The sequence below is a fragment of the Coturnix japonica genome, chromosome Z, assembly GCF_054131305.1.
Source record: "Coturnix japonica strain WE chromosome Z, WE-NBRP24, whole genome shotgun sequence".
In the NCBI taxonomy this organism is placed as follows: domain Eukaryota; kingdom Metazoa; phylum Chordata; class Aves; order Galliformes; family Phasianidae; genus Coturnix; species Coturnix japonica.
Genome location: NC_140702.1, coordinates 51453470 through 51479217, shown reverse-complemented (window position 1 = coordinate 51479217; position 25748 = coordinate 51453470). Strand labels below are relative to the sequence as shown.

Sequence of the window (25748 nt, the reverse complement as noted above, 5' to 3'; positions counted from 1 at the left end):
TCTAAAATAGTAGCTTAGAAACAAGGAATTACAGCTTTGTGCTGATATGCAGTGAAGAAAAATTATTCAAACAAGACAGACTTGGCAGGGAACTCAAACAACATAGGCTGGCCCTGATGCTAGCATAAATCCTGGGACCGGTCAAGCTAGGGAACAGAAACACATACCAGAGGCCAATCCATTGCAGAATTGAATTTAAGAAGCAAAAAGTTATCAAAGTTGCAAAAATTAGGGAGACCATGAGATGTCAAGGGGCTGGCCTTGTTGTTCGTGCAACATTCAAACCCACAGTTGATGAAGCCTTCACTCTGCAAAGGCACACCTACTGGAACTCACAGTGCTCTCTTACCTTGTGTAAAACATCTGAGCTGGCCATGACACCAGCAGAGGGAATGCAGCACAACCTCCCACCTTGGTGGTGAGCCTTACATTCTGCTGTAGGAAATCACCTCAGGCTTGCAAAAGACATTTCCTGGCAGAAGAGCCAGACCCGTGAGGGCTTAGGCAAGAGCTGCCCCATGCAGTCCTGGGCAGTTAGCATTACAGCAGCCACAGCAATTTCAAGTGGCAACACTTACCAGAGCTAACAAAAATCATACAGCAGAGTAACCGAGTCTGAATTGCTAGGAGAAATAGGATGAACTGCGGTGGTTTGCTGTACTTATTGGCCAAAAGTGCACACAAGAGTGCAGGAGCATGCACGTAATTTCAAGGATTAGACAGTAAAAAAAATTTAGTAACAACATGCACTGAGTGGTTCCTGACCTTCACCCATGGGGCAGCTGATGCGTCATTAGGAAAAAAAAAAGTGAGGTTTCATATATAAGTTACATACTAGACTTGTGGAGGTGTAGTTAAAGTAATGAAAAGGTCTCCGTGCACAGGAAATGAGCTGGGAGAGCCCTGGGAGGGAGTAGTTGCCTGCCCACACCTCTGGGGTGGCATGAGGCAGATGTTCAGTGCTTCCAGTGAGAACATTGCAAAGAATTCCTTGCAGAAGGACCAAAAAAAAAAAAAAAAAAAAAAAAAGACTTCACATTTGAAACTGAATTGCTCAGAATTTCCAAAGCTTGGAAAACATTAAATTTCCTATGAATTACTTCATAGCAGTTATTATTTGTTCTGTTTTAGGGCTAGAGGGATGCCAGTTCATTTTCACTCTGGTCAGCATCTCTGTCCCAATGTTATACTAACATTTGGCTAAGGTTTTTTACATTTGTTGGCATGCGTCATTTCAAAATAGATACCAGAACAGAAACCATTTTGTGAAGGTTATTCACAGTGAGTGGGATATTTGCATTAAATTCAGTAGTACTTCATTTTTATTTCGGAAGTCATTTGCCTGAGTTTTCCTTTCATCACTAAAGTTAAGTCAATAAACTTGTAAATTCAGACAGATTGTGACATACTGCTTACACTAATGCTGTTCAAGACTTAGGCACTCAAATTAGTCACTTTAGTTTTTACTTCCATCAGCAATTACCTTAAAGCATGAATGCAATATATCATCCTAGGTATGTTTTTTCTATCGTAGACGTCTGTAGTCTCTGGATAAAAAATCTAAAGAAAAGAAGAATAAAAAACAACCAAAGAATATACAGTTAGAATTCAAGAAAGGTAAAAGGGCAGAAGAATAGCTAAAATAGGCTCCCTGCAGATCACTACCTTGGAATCACAGAAATTCAACTGTTATCTCCATACACTTATGAATAAAATCTCTTTTCACACTATTTTGGCTTTACCCATAGTTTTCATAAGGAAGAGTCTAACAGAGCTTACAAGTTTAATATTAAAATGGAAAGCAAGAAAGATGAACAGACAGGATTTCAGCAAGACAGTTAGAAAAGGCTCTTTGGCAAAAACTCAGGACATGGGGGTTCTCCTCCTTCAGTCACCAAGAGCTTAGGACACAGTTATTTACTAGGTGGTGTTGGCTCACTTTCTCAAAACTTAACAATTTAAAAACATCCAGCACCCCCGGCACCACTAACAGAAAAAAAAACAAAACGTTCAGATGGAGGAGTGTAAAACAATTTAGCCAAGAAGTCACACTGTGAATTCCAATTCTCGTTCTACTACTGATTTGTTCCCAGCTTTAGTCCCAGTCACAAACCATGGCTCCTGTGTGAAAACAAAAGGAAAGCCTTGGCTATCCATGTGAGCTGGCAGTGTGCTGCAGCTCAGGACTGAGCAGTGCCATGGGCAGCAGAGCAAGACTGAGCTGGTCAGGAGCACAGTGCCCTCCTCATCACTTGCACACTGAGGCTTTGGAAAGGAGACAGGGAAACCTTCTGGCCACAGTGTTCCTCCTCTGCAATAGAAACAAAATCTTTTGAAGGAGAGGGAATCAGCCAGCTGAAGAGGGGACTCAGGCTTGTAAACAAGGCTAAAACACAGTTGACCTAGGAAAGGCATCTCCCCCTTAATCTTCATCATGCATCTGAGGGCAGTAAGAGAAGCTCCTTTCTGTTTACAGGCTCCCACAATGTACTGGCCCCACTCTGCAGTCATCAGGCAGCCATCTGAACATCTCTGCTGTGCCGGGCCCTGCACCGAGCACCCTGGGGCTGCTCTTCAGGCCTGCAGGTACCAAACCAGCAGGGCAAGTGAAGTGGGTGTTTCTGTACAGCCCTTTCTTAAAAGAATTTCATTCAAAGAAAGACTCACTGGTGCCCAGAAATAGCAGGAGAGAGGGAGATGAGAAGTGCAGACCCGTGAGAAGGGAGGTAAATGTGAAAGGTGACCCAAGAAAGCAGCTGGAGGAAGAGGAGCAATACAGCCACACCAGGACGTACAGGGTCAGCCTGGAAACTGGGCAGAGGCAGAGAAGCTACAACATACGTTAAGAGGAAGAGGCAGCAAGAGACATCAGAGGTAGCAACCAAAAGCAAGAAAGTTTTCCAGTTTTAACTGTACTACATCCAGGCCCCCACCAAGACTGTGCTGGCAATAAAGCACAGCTAAAACACCACTACTAACCCCCTTTGACTCCCAAGAGAAACAGCTTGAATATTCCCACCCACGGCACTCAGCACCCACAGCACCAAGAACACACTATGCAGCATTACTTTCTCTTCAGATACGTGTCTGACCTAGCCATCCCAGTAGGCTTACCATACGTAACAGTTTAGACTTGGGCAGTTGAAAGGAAACATTACTGAGTCACTGCATTGATCCTGCTCCCTCGCTAAAATTTAGATGCTTACCTTAGGCAGACCAATGGACTCCATTGCTCTTAGCCACTGCACAGTGTTATCAGTGTGCCGAAAATGAAGTCCTGATCTCTATGGGAAACACAGGAAGAAGAGATGATAAAAAAGTGCAAATCAAGTTCTCTAACTACCGATTACTTTGCTGCTCCCTAATTTTGTATCTTGAAGCAGAATTTTCCCTCGTTTGTCCCAGAGACCCCAAGCATCATAGCTGTAATCCTTTAGCAGCCTAACACATGAACAGACTCACTACGTCCAACTCATAGAATCATCAAGACTGGGAAAGACCATTAAGATCATTGAATCCAAACATCAGCACACCAGAACCCTACCCACTAATCACATCCCTCAGTGCCACATTCTCCCCTTTCTTGAACAGTTCCAGGAATGGTGACTCCATCAACTCCCTAGGCAGCCTGTTCCAATGCATCACCAGTCAGAGAATAATTTTTTCCTAATATTCAACTCCTGCTTTTATAAAGCATAAGCTTGATTTGAATCCAGCCTTATGGATCTCAAGAGAAGCATTTAAATGTTACTGTGATTTCTAACCATGATTCTGTCAACCACATGAAAGCAGAGCAGCTTAATTTATGAACTTCTAAACAACAAGCAGTGATCACACCTCTAAAACTTAAATGTCTGAGTTTTTCCTGAGCCCTCTACAAATTGAAATAAAGCATTCAGTAGAGGGGTCTGATGCATGTCTGTGTTTCTGTTATTGGTGGTCTTGCAGATAATGTAGCAAGCCAAGCTTAATTACTTTGCTTTAGTGGTAAACTTGGTAGCAAAAATAGACACTGATCTAATGAAGGGAATGTCCTTCCATACAAGATGGGTAAAATCAGAAATAGTTATCAAGTTTAATTGCTGATTTACTATTTGACTCCTTTTTTCTAGTAAGGAATAATTGCATGAATAAACCTCCTCTTTCCTGGAGCCAGAAGTATAATTTGTTTGGCTTTAAAAACATTAAGTGTCACTAATACTGTTTTTCCTCTTATAAAATATTTCTAACTTTTCATACTGGCTTCTTAAGTGCTGTACATCTCCCATCTTATCTTGACAGGCTTACAAAAGAGACATGGAAGATGAACTAATCATGCTCATGGATCTTCAAGAGCTAGTCAATGGACAATTTTTTGAGAACAGTAAGTTATTACCTTGTAACGTTCCTGCTTCACATCATAGATCTTTTTGTCTGACACCAGATTGGGGGCAAAGAATTTTGCAAGCTTGGCAAGATAAACACCATTCCTTAAGCCTTCTTCCAGCTCAGTAGTAGGGGGCAGCTCTTCTTCCAAGCAGACTTCCATCCACCTAGACAAAAACATTATTTAAGAAATATTGTTATCTGCAATTTCAGTGAATTTGATCTGACATCTTTACCCACAGCCATCATACTTCTCAAATCACTATTCAGCAATCCCAGTGAGTAATGGGAATGAACATACAGGCAGAAAGAGAAAATACAAATAATCATGAACAAAGCAGATCAAAACAATTAGAGTCTTATTTGCACCACATGCTAAGGACTGATGAATAACCAAACAACAAGCTTTGAATATGTCCCTCCTAGAATATCTAATTTATTTTATTTTCATACTGCTGTGTAAAGATTATCTGAGTAATCCTAGGCTTTTAAGTAGGTAGTGATTTGTCCTGTAACCAGAAGAAAGCAGAGGGTGCCGTGCATTGCTGGTGCACCTATTTTAAGGAAGGCTGAAAGGTTATGCTGAACAATGAGAGGGCATCAAAGTCAGCAATGCAAGGCATTGTCTTGGATCCCACTGCCTAGGTGTGCTGAATTCAAGGCAAGCTCAGCATCTTATCAACCTCCTGAACCAGGCAGCAGCCCCTTGCCTCCACTGTGCCATTGGTGATGGAAGGATCTGAGTCTTTCATCGCAACAGCCCATCTAAGCTCTGTCCAGCAAAGTTTTGGCTGAAACATTTGCACTACTCACTGGTAGAAAGGGCTTCTTGATCAACATCTTTCAATGTGAAAAAAAGTTACTTTTTTTTTTTTTTTTTTTTTTTTTTAAGATTTAAGCATGACACTAAACAGAAAACAGTCAATATATAACCAGTTCAGAAGACTTCAAAAGACGAAATTATTTTATCCTGTACATTTACACCGCATAGTCAAGAGACACTGCTATCAAAGTATTCTGAAAAGGATTACCATCATAAATACCACACCAGAAGTTTCTTGCATTGGTGGCCTAAGTGTTCTGGCCCCATAATTTTATTCTCATCTCAAGTAGCAAGCATTACAAGAGTCTTAAATCTGTTCTGTTTCTTCCTTTTTTTTTTTTTTTTTTTTTTTTTTTCCCCCTCTTTAGGAAATCTGTCCTTTTATTTAAAATATATTAGTATTAACATACATGGCAAAGAACATAAATGAAGATATTAGTGTGCCTTACTAGGGCAGGCTTGCCGTATACTGTGCAAGACATCATTACAAATCTAGCATCACATCCACAAGGGTGAGTTCAGAAAACAGAAAGCTGGAATCCAGGCTGAAAATGAGCCAGTTTTTCCTCACTACATCATTTTGTTTCACATTAAAACTCAAGACAAATGACCTATTCCATTACACTTTTGGATTTGTTACAAGACATATGAAAGTTGTTTCAGTGAAGCACAGACTACCCAAATAGCTCTTCAGGAAACCACCAGCCATAAATCTTGGCAATATCACACAGAGTTGGATGTCACTGGGGAAACTGTAGTATGCAGTGCAAAAGCTGGTTTGGTAAGAAGGATTGTATCACTGAGACACGTTTCTGCTCTGTTCTGCATTGCACACTCATGTGTTAAGGCTCTATGCAGAGGATTCCAAAAGTCATCTTTATTAACAATGCTTTAGAGAATGAATAAATGTGCACAATAAGGTGAAACACAGAATGGCTTGGGTTGGGAGGTACCTCTAAGGTCATCTAATTCCAACTCCCTGTTGTAGGCCGGGACACCTCCCTCTAGACCAGGTTGCTGAAAGCCCCATCCAGTCTGGCCCCAGGGAGGGGGCACTCCGCAGTCTCACTGGGCAGCCTGTCCCAGTGCATCACCACACTCAAAGTAAAGAATTTCTTCCTAATAACATTATAACATTTGTCTTCTCCAATGTAGGGGAAGGTATTAAAAAGAATATGTATTCTGGTTTGTAGCAAAGGTGGATTTTTTACCTGAACCAGTCTACTATTTCTACATTATTTCCTAAAATACATCTTATGGAAGCATGGCCCAGACAGCAGGAGGAGTGTGCTGAGAAATAAAAGGGAGGTAGTCACCACAGACTAGAGCTGATCCTGTTGTCCACTGAGCCATCTCTAGTGATGGAAACTGTGCAGCCCATAGCAGCACTCTGCACATTTCATCAGATCCTTCACACCACTGACCTCCAATTTTCTTGTCAAGACACAATCCATTACTGTTGATGAGGCAGAGGAAAGGATGCATTTTGGTGGTTTTAGTCTGGATCATAGAGAGTTTGTAAAAAAATTATTCCCTGAGCTCTAAGTGAAATGCTGATACATGGTGGAAGCTGCTCATTCACTTAATTTAAATAATGGGAAGTCTGAAAAAAGAATCTGTTTTGGATTTGTCTCCTGCATGGTGACATGCCCAAGTCCGGAGCCACCCTTTTTCTGGAGAGTAAGGCTGCCCTCAGCAATTCAGTGAGTGAATGCAACATTAAAAAAAAAAAACAAACACTGAAGACTATATGAGGAAGCAGTGAAAACAGAAAAAACCAGAATCAAAAATACATCTGTCAATCCACCAAGTACAGATAAATATAAGAGTAGTCTTCTCAGAGAGAGAAAGTTAGTCAGTGGGAACAAGGAGGAAGTAGAAAAAGGTAAGTGGAATATGCCTAAGAAAGAAAGAAAGAAAGAACTTATATCCACTTGTAGCTAAAATTCTTTAAACTATATTCATTCTAGAAAAATGCTCTTCCAGGCCAGCAATAAGGCAAACACCCTACAGCTTTTTGAGACACAGTAGCGAAGATAGCTATGATCAAGTTACACATAATACAAGTTTTGTCAGTGTTTGGAAGCTGCAGAACTTATCCACCACAGGAACTGCAGTGAAGCCCTGCAATATACAAACAACACTGAATTTCAATTGTGCTGCTCAATTGTTAGTCTCTGCTTGTGTGTACTGAAATATCTGCAGCACGTATTTCCAGCTGTTGCTACTACAATAGTTTTGTTCTTGGTGTAACAATGCTGTTAAAAAGTATTTGCACTTCTCTACAGAACAAAGAATTACTTCTATGTCTGTGAAACTCTGCTTTTGAAGATGCAGTTTGGGAAGTTTGTGAAAGTTATAATATGATGTGGTACCAACAGCAGGAGTAGGCTGTAGTGAAAAAACAGAACTCCCTCCAACTTCTGTTTTCAAATGAAACAGATAATATCCACCTGGCAATAAGAATTTATAGGTACCTTTGGAGCAATTTATTTTTTCTTTAGACTGAAAAAGAGCCAGCATTGCCTTTGGCTCTCCCACTGTTTTCCTGAGACACAGTACTGCAGCATCAGCATTAGATTTAAAGTCTGTCTCAGGAGTTGTTCCACTAAAAAAACAGAAGAAAGGTTAATACCACGGCTATACCAGAGGAAGTGCCTATAACTCAGCAGTGTGAAACTTGGGAGTGACAGTAGTATAGCTATCAAGAATGTATAGTCCTTTTCTGTAGTAAAAACCCAAAACCCAAGTGTTCTTAACAACCATAAATGGCAAATGCATGCCACGAAAAGATACCTTCATAGTGAATGTGATGCTTGACTTGGCCACTAGTTACAGCTACACCCAAATCCCATTCTGCAGTAGAGGAATAAAAGGCAGTGTCAGGAAACAGACTGAAGTGTGCAATGTTGCCAAAACATGGAGCAGCATCACCAAAAATTAGCTATCATTTAAATTCTCCTGCAATACTAAGCATCCTTGTTTTGTTCTTGTTTTGGTTCCAAACATGTAAACAGATGCTTTCCTGAGAAAAGACATTCTAGATCTTATATAAGTATAAATAACTACACCAGTAAGCAAAGCCAACCATCTTTTAACTTCTTTCCATTCCAGCAGTTGTCATAAATGATTTGTCTTTAAAAAGTTAAAAGAAAGACCTGATCAATGGAAATAGGCCTCCAGAACCATAAATTCAGTATTGCAGAACCAGACAGGAGTGTGTATTGAGGTACAGGAGGTACAGTTTCCATTTGCTCTGCTCAGTTTGGGTTTGTGGGGTTTTTTTCTTTTTCTTTTTTTCCTCTTGGCAGTCTGAGGCAGAGGAGATTCAGCAGTGCATTTCTGGCTAGATAATAATGATTTCTTCTGTGCCAGACCTATGAGCAGTAAACAGCATACTACTCATCAGGAGACTCCAGTCTCCAGATTCAAGCACAGAAAACAGCAGCAGTATAACAAGATCAGACCTGCACTTTAAAAGCAAAAAGAAAAAAAAAATATATTGACTCTCATTCAAGACAAGGGTCAAGGGAACTGGAAGCACTAGTGCTGCACTATGAACTCCACCAGTTATGAAGTTGTCATTGACAATCTGTGTGGTCAGCAAAACACAGGCTGCTGGCTGAGGGACTTGAAATGCTTAAGCTAATGCTCAGCAGAGAATACATTGTACAACCTGCCCAAAACCCATCACATTTGGCACATGCTGGATACAACAACAGAATTTATATTTGCACTATCCTCTCTTGGTTTTGTGCTGTAAGATGTGGATCCAAGGACAGCGGGTTTGCACCTCCTGAGAAGCAGAGGCAGGGCACCAGAGCCAGGCCTCAAAACACCCTATGCTGCTATGAAAAAAGCATAGTGAAAACAAGGTAAAAACAAGTTAACCATACATTTACTACTTCTCTGGCTCACAACCACAGCCTTTCAACCTGTTCTTGCAACATCTATATCAAAAAGAAGTAAAAGTTTTCCAACAGCGGTTACTTTACAGCCATCTCATTTCACAGGAAGAGCAACAAAGCCACATTATAAGAAGAGGACAAAAAGTAACCACCAGTCCCAAAACAAAATGTTAGACTCCCATATTAAATAAAAATCCCTCCATTTCAGACATTTATCTTGAATAAGGGATTTTATTTGATGATATTTAGAAATATACAGTAGCCTGAACCATGAGTACTGTAACATTTTAAGTGCTATATTATGCTTCTAGTTTCTGAATCTAAACATTTGCTAAGTAATCTCTGCTCTCAGTTCTTCACTTACTTTTGTTCCCTACACAGAAAGTGGTAGTTTTTCTGTTATTTATTTTTACTAACAGTCCTCTAAATACTGTTTGCAAAAGATTGCTGAAAGTGGCAGGAGAAAGCTCTGTGCATCTTGTGGCTGAGAAAATTAGCCAACCAGATATCATAGAAAAAGACTGCTTCACAAACAGCTACACACTATTTCCAGAACAAAAACATTCAAAACGTGCAGCGATTCAATGAAAGTCAATACAGACAATTTGAATAGCATCGTAACAAGTACGAGTATTACCACATAACTTCACTGGCTTGTAGGCTTCCAAGAGATTGCACAGAGCAGTAACAGAGCAGACAGCTAAGAGAACAGCTTTTCTTTTCCAGAGCTTTTCTCACACTGTGGTGCATACAGTCCCAAATCGTGGTCACAGCTGGAAGCTTTGGCTCGAGTAAGAGCTACTGCTCTGTGCTGAGAACTAACCACTGGAGCCAGACATGTTGGTAACATGGTTTAAAACTGAGTCTGTAGATTCCTGTTCCAGTAAGAGTCTCCACTGAGTCTCAGGTTTTATCAGCTCCAGAAATAAACTATGAGAACAGGTGAGTTACTGAAGCAGCACGGAGAAGGAAGTCACGATGCAGACTAGTATAGTCACTACATTTATCTTATAGTACATACAACATATAACATGATGCAGCATTACAGGGGATTCTGTGACTCATACAAGATCTCAGAACTTCATCTCAACATGTAAAATGATTATCAAATTCTATACCAAGAGATTTTATATTAAATAATAGTGCTTGGATTTATTGATTTTGCCTACTCCACAAGTCTTTTCCTATCCCCTTATCTCCAACTGCTTTAAGATTTAGCAGCACCACAACTTATTTTTATGATTAGGACATACATTATTTAACCCAGGAGGATACTGACTTCCAGCAAGAGCTACACTGAAAACCATGGAAAACCTGTATATGTGTTTGTTATGTAAACATATTGAAGTAGTATGGATCTCAACTGTGAAGACCTGCATTAAGGTTGCTGCAATATTCATCTCCCTGATCAAAGTCCTCCAGATGAAGGTCATTCAATTTAGATGAGTAGAAACAAGAAACAGTGACAACTTGCTCATGTGGTTTGGCACACTAAAACAGCAGTAAATCATTTCAGCAACATTCTTCCACACCAGATTTCTGCTGCCATAGAAACACCATCATGTTTACAAAATAATCTTGAAGGTGTTATAAAAATCCAGTTCACAAGATGGCAGTGCAGATACTATCTGTTATTATAATCTGGTTTATTTCACAAGACCCTTATGTGGGTTAATCAGTGATTAGAGTCCACAAGGCAACCTGCTGCTCAGGAAACCTGTGCTGGAACCTGTGGTGCAGTGACATGGCCCAAGGGCCAACACAGGCTACTGGGCATTCAGCAGCAGCCAAGTCTTGTTTGCTCAGCAGTTTTAAGGTGAAAAAATCCTTAGAGACTCTCCAGCAAGCAGTCTATAACCTTACAATCCTTCGTGACAATCAGAACAGGCTTTGTTTTGCTGCCTCTTCTGTTTGTAGTGACATTAAGCACTACATATCAGCCACAAACTTGACAACTGCTGTATGAGATAACACAGCGAGAAGGGCCAACACCAACAAAATCCAGGCTGATGATCACACAGCTGTCTTGTCTTATTGCCCAGCTCCCAGCCCAGCAGCAGGCTGCCAGTGCAGGGTAAACACACTGAAGAGATAGGAAGGGAAAAAGTATCACCAGATGCATTTCTCCAGAGGAAAGCCGAGCTTACTCTTCTTGACCGAAGAAACAGTACTCGAAGGTTACATGACCAAATGAAGTACAAATATTAAGTTGGAGACCAGTCTTGTCCTAAGGACACTATAAGAAGTACATCTCAGACTCTCCTGTTTCATAAAGCTCCAGAGTCCAGTCCTGTTTTAAAGGCAAATTCTGCAACAAGCAACAACACAAATCCAGCAGTTGCCCAGTGGCCCCTAGAAGCGTCATTTCAGAGGAATGAGAGACTCAGATCATTTTAACTAAATTTCAGACGGCACAGACTTAAGCTCCAAAGCAAGTCCCACATGTAAAAACAAAGACTTCATCTCCAGCCCTACAAAGCAAGTGGAGCTTTTATCTGAAAATATGGGGAGACCAACTCAACACATGGGTTTATCTGAACTTGTATTTCACCATTCTGCATAGACAGAATCAGTCCAAACATACAATGTCTGATTAAGAAAAACACTGAGGTCTCAGACTCCAGGACTGTAGTTAAACTTGTATATTGTACTGTCTTAGTACATGCTTTTCCACTTTTTTCCTTGCCTCCTACATTCAATACAGCTGCAGTATGGCAACACACTAATGCACTGTGTCAAAACCAAAACAAGTATGTGTTACTTCACATTTTTCAATTTTAAGATTTTTATTTTTTTTCCTGGCATAACTTAATAGCTACTCAAGCAACTCTCTTGAGGGGAAGAGAAGTGGAATTTTGATTTGCTGCAGAAAGTATGTTTCCTTGGCAAGCCATGAACATGTTATAGGGGAATTACCAACAATGGATGCTTCATAAACTCTCACATCTACAAGAGACGTTCTAGCTTTAAGAACACAGTTACTTTAAGTCTTTACCAAACTTTTGTGCTCTATCACAATAATTAGTATCTGAATGCACAGAAAAACAGCTGTAGTCTCTACAAAGCATACTATACACTAACGATATTAATGAAGCCTCTCAAGCTGAATCAAAGCTGCCCATAAAGAAACTAGCATTTTTGTTCACCCTCTCTCAAGTTCCAGTGCATCACCATCCATGCTGTTTATAGCAACTGTCATCGCTTTCCACATGTGGAATGACAGCTAAGGGACCACCAGAATAGCATGACTGTCTTTGTATGCAGTCTGATGTGGCTTCCATGTATTAGCCCATAACAGTACATGCTGCGACCTTTCTTTCCAGATGGGAATGAACACTACGTCTATAATCAACACATTCCTAGGATAGAAAAGTCAACCAGCAAAGTATCTTTGCAGCTTGTTTAGTATGACAGCTTTTATGTTGTACACGTGCTAAAACCAGTCATGCAGATCTGCAGGTAGAGCTGCGTATTTATGTGGTGATTGATATAGCTGGGTTAGCAGAACTGCCCTCCTGGAAGCGTAGGCTAAAGAACGTGCCTAGTGCTACACATGAGGCAGAGCAGGAAACCTGACTAAAACATGGTAAGATCCAGGGTTATCTCTGGATCAGTTCAACTCCGCTGGTTCTCTCATTCAGATATCAATACTTTACTGTCCACCATCTGACAAACGTTAGTTTGAAAACAACTAGCAGCAAGTATGCAGGTACACAGATCATAAAGAAGACCAAGAAATACAGCTACTAGACATGCAGCTGGGACTTATAAAAAAAGTGCAGGACAGCAGCCAAGTAAGAATTAAGAGACATGGATGAGAGAACAAGATGTTAAAGAAGTGAAAAGACTGAAAGAGTCAGCTTGTGAAAAGCTGAACTGTTGCTAAAAGCATTTATTGTTATGTAAACACTACAAAACAGCAGTAATTAGAGGGAGTTTGCTAAGTTTGATCTTTGTCTCCTGTCAAAAGGAAACACAAGATACAGGAACAGAGTTAAAGCCAGTGCAGTTAGGCATGTACAGCACCTACTAGTTTTTTTCCATTTTCTTTTTCTCTTGCTTCTGCAAGCAACGCTCTCCTCATCTACCAAGTCAGTGATATATCTGTAAAATGTGTGAAGTGCATACATACAAATCAGGCCCTTATCAAAGGAGAAAGATGTAGGCAGCAAAATAATATTTAATAACCAAAAAAGAAGAAAAACAAGATATCCATTGTGTTCTATATTGCTAAAGACTAGTAATCTTTCTATAGCAGTGACCAGCATCACAAATAGCAAGGGCAGGCCATATAAGACCATTGAATGGCCTTGTGTTCAGTCACCTCATTTCAATTACTAAAGGAAAGTCTATCACAAAAACAACCAAACAAACCAAAACAAAACTCCCAAGCCACCTGCAGACTGACATTTATTATCAGAATATAAATTAGAACTGCTGTGGAAAACTTCTGATGCTCCAAGACCATCTCACTATTCCAGTTTCAAAATTATATGGTGTTTTCTGCAGAGGTCTGGGGCAGCTAATACTGATTTACACAGAGTATTGTATCTGAAATTCCTACTCAATATGTAGTCATGAGCTCTTGGTGATGACCTGTCTAAAAATTTTCCAGTGCAAGTCTTTTGAGTACCAGAAGAAGGATAAAATTTTTCAAGCATCTCTAGCATGTCTTCCTAGACAGTATTCACAGTCAGGAATATAAAATAACTTTAAAATACCATTAGGAGTGTGGTTATGGCAAGCTAGTTTAGTTACAAGGGTGTAGAATCTTCCCTCAAAAATATTAATGATATGAATAGAAGACTCTGAAAGCCAAACTGTAGCTTAAAAGCTAGGCAAGAAAAAAGTAACTGGTAGCGTTCAGCAAATTGAAGGCTGAACAGCATGATTAACAGTATCTCATACAGTCAATATTTGGTGTACCATCTGGTTACAACACTTCAATTCAAGGGCCTTTAAGATCACCATTTCCAACATTTACACACGTGAGGCAATTCTGTCTCCAAGAATGAACACTGCTGTGTCCCTATCAATTACAATAATCACTGTGTGACAAAAATCTACCATCTAAGCCCTAGCATCCAGGCTACTCAGCACCGTAAAAGAGGCACCAGAAACAACCACAAGCCTAACAGTCACAGACAAGACACCTCACACCAGAAAAAAAAAAAAAAAAAAGAGCTGTTTTAACACCAGTTAATTCAACAACAGGTTGATCGGGTAGCAAGTCTCGCTTGTAATACCAAGCACCAATCATAAATCCTACTGCTGTGTGAGTTAATGAACCAGTGCAAGAAAAAAACAAAACAACAACAACAATAACAAACAAGTAAACAAAAAAAACCCACACAACTTTTCTTACCCTGGTAAAAAATAAAAAATAAAATCATGTATTTGAATAGGCAAACCAGCTATTAGCATCCACTGCTGCTGTGTAACTGTGGCTGCAGCTCAGTGCAACACGTGAGCACTTCTGGACACTCAAAAGTCATCACTTTAACAACTAGAGAAGCAAAACAGACAGGTAACTGATCACCACTGACACCCCAAGCCAGTGTTACACATAACAGCTGCTCAATCACAATGACAGTGCTATAGCCATTACCAACCATCCAATTTAAACATGAGATTTGGGATAAGTAGAACTGCCTGGCAGGGCAGTATCCATGGAAGGTGCTGGATGTTGAGAACTACCTATATGAATCCTCAGTGTTTTGTACAAAACAGCAACTATAAAACAAAGCACCATTGTTTCCTTTTTCACAAATGACAAAATCAAAACAGAAGAAACGTAAAAACAGATGGGGAACTTGACAAAATTTATAGAGTATTTCCAGCTACTTATGGAGGTATATTCTACAACGAGGTTTCTAGAGACTTTTCAGTCTGTTCAAACCCTCTGTGAATCTTTAGGTGCATGAACTCCAGAGAACGATTTGTGCAGCAGCTCCTATAGAACTGATTTCTCAGCAAGGCAAGAACTACAGCGAACAGAAACAAAATTGGTACAAATTGCTTCAGCCAGTACAGCATATCATGGAAATTCATGTAAAAGCCATGTTAGAAAACAAAAGTAGCGACATTTCTATTTTGAAAACAAAGTGAAATATAGGGCTGTCACCCAGACATCCAGCCTCCTCATTAGAGATCTCATTTTTAGGCAAGTAAATCTCACTTTACCACAAGAAGGTGACAGTACCTCAAAAAGGTGTAACAGGCTACTACAGAGTTTCACATTACAAAGGTGACAGTACTATTATATTGAGACTCTTCTAAAGATGGTACAACTACCCAAAGTAGAAATAAATGGGGCAAGAGAAAAACATTAAAATACTAGGAATCAACTAATGTTATTGAGGCATGGTTTTTGATCCTCAATAAGCAAACAATTTAATTCAGGAAAAAATCCTGAACTTGAAACAGGAATATTTTAAGTCAGTCTGCCTTGCTGCCAAGCCTATTCATGACCTAGATACTTCGATCAAGTTAATCAGCAAACCATCACAGCTTGTTAACTCTCAGCTTTATACAGAGACCTAAGTGCCTTACGTTGCTATTCTGACATAAGAATTTGCTGTTCATCTTTCTCTTAGCCCAAGTGAGCACAGCGTCTGTTCAGTGTTGATCACAGAGGCTGTAGCAGTTACAACCAGAAGCCACACAAACCTAAAACTGGAATCCCACTTCCGCTTAGCATTTGTAGGACGTACCTTTCTATTGTCAAAGACAGACTTGCATATTTTGAGCTGCTGGCTGCTGCAGCCTTCAGAGCCAAGTAATTGCCTGCAATGTGATTATTCCTGTAAAAGACATTCATGGAGATGCTACTACCTCTCCTGAAGTGCACAAAAAGTTTAGCAGAAAAAAAATCAGTATTAACAACAAAACACCTGACTCACAGAGTGGAAGTCAGTATGGCAACAGAGAACATAAAAACAATGTTCATACTGGAAAAGCAACTGTCATGGGGCAGAGGAAGTGCAACCGTCACCATGCCTTGTGGTTCCTGACACAGGAGCTTGTAGAGAAAGGGACTAGCAGGACAGATGCCACATAGCGAGATTTACTGAGAGGAGGAGAAAGCTCAGTGAATAGTCTTTGCCACAGGTCTGAAATGCAGTGTGGAAGGGAATCTCTTAGCCTGTATTACGCGCAGTCTTGACAGGAGCACTGGAAGAATTTCTTGAACATGGGGGTGGCCTCCGCAAATTTTGCTGATATATTGAACCTAAAATTGCATAAGGAATTCTTATGAAAAAGTGAGAAAGACCATGACATCGAGTCCTGAAGTACATCACAATTACTAGCAGATATAGCTTTTAAATAAGGAAGCCTTCTGACAGAGTCAATTAGATATTTGCCTTCATCTAAGACTTAAAAAGTGCATCTCACAGAACTTGTGCACTTCCTTTGAGACCCAGCCAAACTCTTAACACATTTTACTTCAGCTTTCCATATGTAGACTCAACATAAGGAAGACACCTCCTTACACTTCTCTTTCACTTCAGTAAAATCGAAATGCATGTTCAAAGAAACTTAATAGCTACGTTGCTCTGAATTTCAAACATTAATTCTACACTCAATGACTATTGCAGGAGTGCTGGTTTTGCAGTTAAATGAGATGCACACATAATAGTAGCAGTCTTTCTGCCACCTTGTAAAGGAATCAACCACTAAAATTTTCGGTTATTCTTTCCAGCTTACAAACAGGGGACGTTTCTAGAGACAGGCTCTTTCAAGTTCACTGGTCTGGCACTGTTCTCTTCAGACTACAGTAAGGGTAGTTTCTCCAAAGTGGAAAAGCAGATCTCTTTCTGCTTGCTGAGTCAGATCTCACACAACAGCAAAATGGCCCCTTCTTCCATGGCATCAAGCCAAACTTCTAGAACAGAATCCAAACTGTTGATGAAGCATTCAGCTACTTTCAGTGCATGTGCTACAAGATTTCTCTCAGAGCAACAAAGCCTCTGTCCCTCAAATGTCAAGATCCATGTTCAGAAGATAACCTGCAGCATTCATCACTACCATCCTGCTCAGCAACACCGAGTAAAGCCAAGTGACACTTCGCAGTAATGCACTAGAAGCTGAATTTGAAGAAAAACCACAATTCAGTTGCTAAAGATGTATCAGTCTACAGTTCTAGTGAAGTGGACTAATAACTGTTCATAGATAAGAAATCAAAACCAGCACAACCTAGTGCTTTAAGGCAATCTGAGAATCTAGTATCTAGATAGAAAAGGCATATACAGATGTATACTTACAGGCATCTGTTTTTCTGATATCAAAGCACAAGACAAGTACTTCTTCACTCATGGCAATTAAGCAAAAGGCACTCAAATAAGCAAACCTTAAATTTTGCCCTCCCAGTGACTCAGTCTATAGAATACATATGTTCAGACAATACCTCTTGTGGGCACATTAAAGTGACAGTTTAAAATAAGGGAAGTAGTAAAGGCATATGAAAGTCAGATAAAACATACATCCAACACAAGAAACCAAACAGGATGAGAAAGAAGAAGACTGGATTGGATATGCACAGCTCCTCCTGAACAGAAGGTTTTGTGAAATCACTTGATAGCTACAGGAATCTGAAGTAATTAACACTGTTTTTTCCATTGACAATCTTAGAACTTATTTATTATTCAGCAAGAGTAAATGATGTTTCTGCACAGTAGCAGACAGTAAACTTGATATAAGAAGGAATCCCAGAAGGATTCTTTTGTCCATCAGCTGATTGCTGCAAGTACTTCAAACTTTCTCTTAGCTCTACTGAAAAGAAGCAAAATGTGCCAGCATGCACACAGCATAATGCCCCATTCCAACTCAAAGATATCCCCATTGTTTGAACAAAGAGATGAAAATTATTCTTTCCTAGGTATCTGCACACAAGTACTTTGTGTTGTCTAGTGCCTGGCTAGGGAAAGAGAAAAAACACCTATCTTTCAGAAAAAAAGGATGTTTTCTTTTTCCTTTGTGGACTGATTCTTTCGCAAACATGTTAAATGAAAACCAAGCTGTTCCTTTCAATACCACTTTGGTGGCAGATGCAGTTTTAAGATACGAGCAGCTTGTTAGGAAAATCCTGAGTAACATAATACTTCATTTATAAATATATATGTTATTTTTGAATTATAGTATACTCCTCTGACACAGCTTGCTTTACATAAACACTGCCTCTGCTCCATTCCTCTATGGAAAAAAAAATATTTTCCTGCCATTACAACATCATAGTACACACACATCTTGTGCTGCAGTAATTACAGCTGAGCAGAGAACCACATCAACTGCACTGAGCAATAAACAGTCGAAGGAAATCTGGGGAAAAGTCCATACTTTGGCTTACAGGAAACTCCAAACTGATTAATTCTCTTTTTTCAGATCTTTTCCCATGTACTGTATTTCTAAACAAATTTCAGTAGGTATGCATCTTAACACTGGCGCTACTGGTTGGCAAACAATTAGCTCCCAATCTCTCATGTTTGGCATTATGGATAATTAGAAAATGATGGTGAGCAAAACTGAAGCATTGTGTTTATACTGCCATTCACTGCCATTCCTTTTCTGCTGTTTAAATGAAATGGCAGTACTGTATATAACGATAAAAATGAACATGTGGAGAATTGTAGTTCACTAGTTTAAGGGAAGTATCCTTCTGTTTCTCCCCTATTCTCTGACAAAGTGACTTAATCTTCTATTACAAAATAACTGTGTGACAAGTCTTAATCCCACATTTTATTTTTTCTGTTTTACAGCGATCACTGCTGCCTTCATTTTCCACCTTCTTGAAAAGCTACTCAACTTCTTTACATGATTTTTGACTCTGTAGCTGTCCTACTCAGACTCCTACAATAAATCGACATCTCTGGAACAAAAATCAGTCAGATACACTTTTACAAATAAATGCAAAAGGCTACCCAGCAGCCCCTCATTTGTCCCATTTTGGATCCACAGTTGAAACTCCAGTCTGTGTTTCAACACACACTAGAGATTTGAGAAAAGAATCTATTTGTCACAAGAAGACAGAACTGTGCCACAGCAGCAATGGATCACACTGGAGTTCCAGTGCTTGAGGCATGGCTTAATTTTCCTTCTGGACTTGGAGCAAGTGGTCACCATCAATGACTTTAGATAGGAACAATTTTATACTACTTTTTTTTTTTTTTTTTTAATCATGAACAGTGTTCTACTGGCAATTTAATTCACCTGAAAATATCAGTGTCCTGGATGCAACTCAGGACAGGGCTTGAAATAAGCATTTTAAAGAGGGGAATGCATTGTGATTTATTTTAGTTTCACAGAGATTGTACCAAGGGGACATCATTTGGACAGTATGTCTCTGCATGTGGAAGAGCAATATTCGATGTTCAGTGTTCCTTGGTTACTGGTTTGTGAAAGAGCAATGATATTTTCTCATATAACTGTGTACAAGGAAAATCAAGGGAAATCCTCCCCAGTAGTAGAAGGGAGCCAAATCTAATCTGACTTAACTCCTTTTAAGTTGTAGGTCCATTATGTGATCTGGGTAGAGACTGTCAAACAGCAAAGACTTCTTTTAAGAAAGTGGTTTGCATTATGATAAATACAGTGTTGAGCACAAATTCAACAGTCTTACTTGGAACATCTGTTTGTGTTCTGGTTACAATAATTGGGAGCAGCAGGAGAGAAAGGCATGCTGACCTAAGAGCACAGCCAGCACCATATCACACAGGGAAATGAGGTGCACAGACTGAACATGTAGACTTATCTTGTATAGAGCTGTGCTTAGTACAGGTGGGTCGATTTACAGGCCAGTTTTTACTCACTGTTTAGTTTTTAATACATAATACAGTGACAGAGGTGAAGTAATAAGAAGCATGCTGCTCAGTTAATTTATCTTGAGGATACACTGTATACGATATTTCCAGGCAAGGGTCAGACATATGAAAGTGTGATGGTTAGTAACAAATGAAATTCCACATCCATTCCCAGAGCAGCAGAACACAAGCTCATATCTGCTAGCAACAGGGGAGGAACAAATGTTCACAGACTTTTAGTTTCCCCATCAACCCTTACTTATTGTTTTCTGCTGCCTTTGCCATTTTACAAGTAAAAAGACTTGTGCCACAATGTTATTCAATGCCGAATTCAAAGTATTTCACCTGTCTGTGCCACCATGTCAGGGCTGTAGATCATCCTTCTTAAAGGAGGCCCAGGGATGGCAAAGCAGCCTTGGGGACAGACAGCCCTTCTCCCATGTCCCATAAGCAGTGCAAAGGGAAATGGGCAAACATTGCCTTTTTTGTACAAGTAGTGGCAGGGAAGAGGAACTGAAAAACTTCCTGTTTCCGTACATTAGAAACTTGCATTTGAAATTGTCAAGCCACTTCAATGAGGCTAAGGCTGTCATTTCAGGGTTGCTTTAAGGCACAGACAGCCAATGAGGTAAACACACTTCTCCTTTTCCCATTCCAGTCTCTGCTGCTGATTCTTACCGGTGTTTTCCCCCATTCTTTGGCAATCCCTATGCCCAGATGTGAGGTGAGTATGACCAGGAACTGGACCTGCTGAGAACTAGTACAACATCACCAGATGCATGCATCAGTAATAGCCATGTTGGCTCCCTGCTCTGACACACAACTTGGCTGTGTGAATGAGTGCAGTGACACAAGGGAGGGAGCAGGACAGGATTATCCACTCTAGCACCCTCCAAAAACACAGTTCAAGGATCAGCGCATCTTTTCTTTGCATTACCTCTGTATTTAACAAATGCACACACAGTTACGCTGATTTAAAAACTTAGATATGCATCTGATACACACAGCCATTTCATTTCCTTTTCTTTCTTGTCAGCCCAACTTCTAAATAGCCTTTGGTTTGTATATGGGATATTACATTATCTGCATTACATCATTTTCTGGCAACTCTAGCAGGCCTAGAACTGTGTGTCACTTTCCAAAAGTAGGGGAGAGTCACACTGGGGAAGAACATGCAATTCAAAGATTTCTGTTGTCTGCAGGGGCTGTGGAGGCCACGCAAGTTCAGTTGCTTCTCAGGACAGAAACGCAGCTAAAAAAATTCCAGTACATGACTTCAACAAAAAGAAGTATCCTAGAGAAGCAAGCAGGCAGACACACAGTTGTACGGTGTGAAAAAATGGGGCTACATCATCACATGCTTTCATGCACTGCTTTATTAATTTATTTTCAGTACACAATACATGTGCAAGAGTAAAAGCTACAAGATATTTTACCTTCATTTTCCAGCTGACAGTTTCCACAGCTGATACCAACCTTGTGCCCAAAGAGGTACTGCAGCAAGCCTTCTCTACTCAGCCCAGCCCAACGCTTCAATTAACTGAAGAAATAGGTGGAAAGAGACCCAAAACACTACAGAAACAATTTCTCATTACCAAATGTATTGGGGAACACTACTAATTACCACAGAAGTAGTAATTACCACAGAAGTGGTAATTAGTAGTGTTCCCAGTTCTGTATCTGTAGTTCCCAGTTCTGCACTGAATCCAGACAGTTATCCACTCTGAGAAGAATGTTTCATCCTTAGTCACTAATTGGATCTTGTCTGTAAAGCCAATCTTTGTTTCAAAGTCTGACACAGTTTGAGAGCCAGAGTACTATGGGGGAAGAAGATTAAAATTCCTTTCCACAGCTGTCAAAGACCCCAGAAACACTGTCCATACATAAAAGAATGGGGAGTGTTATTTTCCTTTTCATTTTTATTCTACAGCTTCAGTTACAATCCTATGAACATTTTTCTTTCTTTTTTTTTTTTTTTTTTAGGTGTATTAGGAGCAACTGATCTTATGCAACCACAGAGTCTAGTCTGAACTATTTATTAACTGGGAAGGCTAATTACACACTGAATCAGTCACCTTAAGTGCTATGCAAATGGTGAGTTTACTGAGTACCTTTGGTAAATTTAGGAAAAAGCTATTCCAAGCAAGAACCATTACTGATCATTTAAGGTTGCAGAGTATACCAAAACAAGACGCAGCTTTGCTGTACTGGAATCTCCCTGTTTGGACTTTAACATCACCATTTCCTTCTCCAAGGAGATACCAAAAACACCAGAAACACAAAGACTAACTTTACTACATGTATACATCTCCCTGATGTGACAGAACTTTAACTTTTCAGAATTTTCTATATGCTGTCACTAAAATAATAATGGCCACTTAAAATTGGTCAATTTTAATTACTTATATACAATTTATTTACTTGGGATTCTTTTCTTCCGAAAGTTAAGCAACACCACTTTAAAAATTCCCATTTTACTCTCTATACTTTAAGTAATCTGTTACTTCACCTTTCTGACCTCTAGTCAAAAAGATACCAAAGCCAGTCTGTATTCTTTCATCTCTAGAAGAGAGCACGGCATGCTGAAGTATTTTGATCTCCAGCCACCAAGCACATGGATTTCACCCAGACAGACAGCGCTAGTCCAGAATTCAGACACACGTACCACATCTATGTGAGCCAACTCCTCAGTGGAAGCATATGGGTCAAAGCTGATGCTAAGCCAGCTCTGCACAGTCCCATTTCCATGCTACCCCAGTCAGTCCAAGCCGATCTCCTGGACAGTCTTGTATCCACTCCTCTACAATAGCCGTGCCTCTGATGGAAGAAGTGCAGATCTACATTATTTGTGCCGATACAGCCAATACACTGAAGAAAACTTCTGTGCTAAGCTATAGCATCAGCTTCAATGCCACTTTGCAGAGGCACAAAACCACCATGTCACAATCCACACTTCCTTCACTGTCTGACAACATCATTTCACATGGCTTCAGTAACTGCAAGTATAGATGCCTTTCTCCATGCCTTGGTTTTTGCATCATGTCTTACTACCAGAAAAGCTCAATATCATTGCTTGTTGGGTGTTGTTTTTTTGTTACACTTGTGGAATGCCAGATCAGCAACACAGTATTTATCTTAAAAAATAGCGACTAGGAATGTGCCGTGTGTCAAGCTGTTTTGCATCTAGATGCTTTCAAAGCTTTGTTTTTAAATGCTAGAAAAAAATACTGTATCAAAATATGCTGTGTCTTCTTGAAGGAACAGAACAAGCCCATCAATGCAGACAGTCTGCATTTGCCAAAAATTTAAACAATGACTTCTTAAAATGCATCATCATAACAACAGCAAACCTTACTGGTTCCTGTATTCTACAGAAAGTCACAGAAAGCTACAGAAAGCAAAATGCTTACAGTCAGACAAATTCAGGGTCTACTTTCTAAATGCTCTTCTAACATGAATCAGAGACCACTGCCCACTGCTGAACATATTAATCTGAACATATACAAATTGTACAGCAAACTAAAAGTAAAGCCAGGCATGACAACCTCTGAAAAAGGGGGGAAAGATGAGTCTTCTCTGCACCAGTTGAATAGACTTAAGAGGAGAGCACGATTCCTTGCAAAGGAATGATAGGCTTTGTCCAACCCATAGGGCACTCCAGGCAGATGAAGTCTTTGAAGGTTAGCTTCTGCCCATGCTGTCAAGGTGCTACCCCCTCTTCAGTGAGTAGCAATGACCACCATGGAAGGTAGAACCTATTCAGAAACAACCACTATCAGTTAAAACCAACAACAGGAAATCTCTACATTTCTAATGAAAAGTCAGTTATCATGGCCACTGGATTACAATCAGAATGATGTGTCAAACAGTTTTGTATGTGTTGTTTATTCTTTTACTGAAAGACTGGTGTTTCCATCAAACCACTAGACTGGTTAGAGTTGTTGCTTGCTTTATTAAATCCTCTATCAATGCTTACAAAAACTCTTTATGTCTGACTCAATCTAAATTGTCACTTGAGGACTGGGTTCTAATCTCCTCATGTGAGCAAGTAACTGAATTTCCTAACCTTCTGAAGAAATTCTCAGAAAATGGGTTTCTCATCATGATCAATTGTACTCACAGTATTCCATGATGAATGTTAACTGCACAATAAAGCAAGCAAGTCCAATACAATGCAGCCTATTCCTACCATCATCAAGAGCATCAAAGCAAATAGTCCTGTATCTGTCTAGAAGACAAACTAACTCTTAGGAAGTGTTTGTGCTAATCTCAGACTTTAATATGAAAAAAAACCAAAAAAAACCTATGTGCAAGATTGAATATTAGAAGTATGGTAGACAATAGCTGACCCACCACACCTGGTAGATAAAAGATTCTACAGCTTATGATTTAAGCTGTATGTTTAAGATTAACTCATAATGCCTATGGAAAACTCTTGGATCCCAGCATAACCAAAACCTGGAGAATTGCAACAGGTTTGTATTTCAGTTATGATTATTGTTAGCGCTAGATTTAAGGTACGCTAATTCAGGACTCTTTGCACTAACAGTAATGGACACTATTCAAACAGGTTTTAGAGAATGTAGCTGTTTCCTCCAGTAGTTGCACTCCGTGAACACACAGGTGTGTACATATGGTTCACAAGAGACACAGCGTTCCTTAGGACTGAAAACTCTTAAGTTACTGATTTTTTTTCCACATATATTGAAAGAGCACTTATAGAAACACTTCAGGCTGAAATTCAATCAGGACTGACTTTTTTATACATATGTCTAGACATTTTTCTGTGCGTTTGTGTGGAATGCAGAAATGACTAAGAGAACTAGTCTAATTACTCTTAGGAGAGTTGAGTTACTCTACTCAGCTGCTGCTCAGTATTTTTGACTACTGCAACAAATAGATTCCTTAGTTCCGTGGAGAGCAAATGCTGTCATCCAGTTATAGAACAGTGTCTTAAAGAAGATGTGCATGCTTGTACTTAAGTGCCGGAGTATTTCACTTGGAGTTTTTTAGCTGATTTGAGCACTTGTATGAGTGCTTGCCCTTAGCATCTCCCCTATAAACATAGGCATTTCCCATAAGGCTGAGTAGATGGTGATACAGTCTTCTGGAAATGCTTTATTCTGCCCTCAGAGCACAAAAAAATCTATGCTCTTGGGCAGCTCGAGGTAAGTTTACATTCTAGCCTGAATTCTTAGCCCAGGATTTACTGCATTAACAAAAAATGTGAAACAAAATATACAGTATCTGAAGTTGACCATCTGGATCTATCAAGTTCAATGCTGCAGTTGCATAATACATCTACATTTAGTACTGAGAACAAGCTAAGAATGGCTGCATGGCCATTTCCCTACCCTTCCAAGCCACAAGCACATTCATCTGCAAATGATGCTTTCCAAAAACATGGCTAAGCATGGTCAGCAAACTCAGCAAATATGTGGTGTTTTTTTTAACACTTCACCTATACTTAAACATCTTTTGGAGGTAGGTGGCATTTAACTGCATTCTGAATGTAAGTCATTATAAATAACTTCTTTTTTTTTTTCTAGAATTGAAGAATAAATTTTTACTTCACATCAAAGCCATAAAACATCCCCTTTCCAAAAGATTTTCACCTGCTCAATAGTTCTCCCACATGGGGCTTCTCTAATATCCATTTCAGAGGAAATGAAGGGGCTTGGCAACTATCTAACCTAGTGCAGTCACTCAGCTATACCAAAGCAATAAAGCCTAACCCATTTTGATCCAGAAGGAGCTATTTCAATTGAAATTGCTGAGATGCTTTCAAATCTCCAGAAGCAGCCTGATGAAGCAGCAATAACCTTAAATACATGATTAGTATCTAGGGGGGAAATC

At 39.7% G+C, this 25748-nt stretch overlaps 1 protein-coding gene across 5 annotated transcripts in view; it reads right to left on the bottom strand.

Moving 5' to 3' along the window:
- Positions 1-25748, bottom strand: part of IQGAP2 (IQ motif containing GTPase activating protein 2) — a 114871-nt gene that overhangs the window by 51852 nt on the left and 37271 nt on the right. For all 5 annotated transcript variants that reach the window (XM_015848845.3, XM_015848847.3, XM_015848846.3 and 2 more), the window contains exons 3-5: positions 4376-4532; positions 3207-3284; positions 1484-1560 (exon numbers count right to left, since the gene is read on the bottom strand). In XM_015848845.3, coding sequence (XP_015704331.2) covers positions 1484-1560; positions 3207-3284; positions 4376-4532 — 312 coding nt within the window. The remainder of the gene's footprint in view (positions 1-1483; positions 1561-3206; positions 3285-4375; positions 4533-25748) is intronic.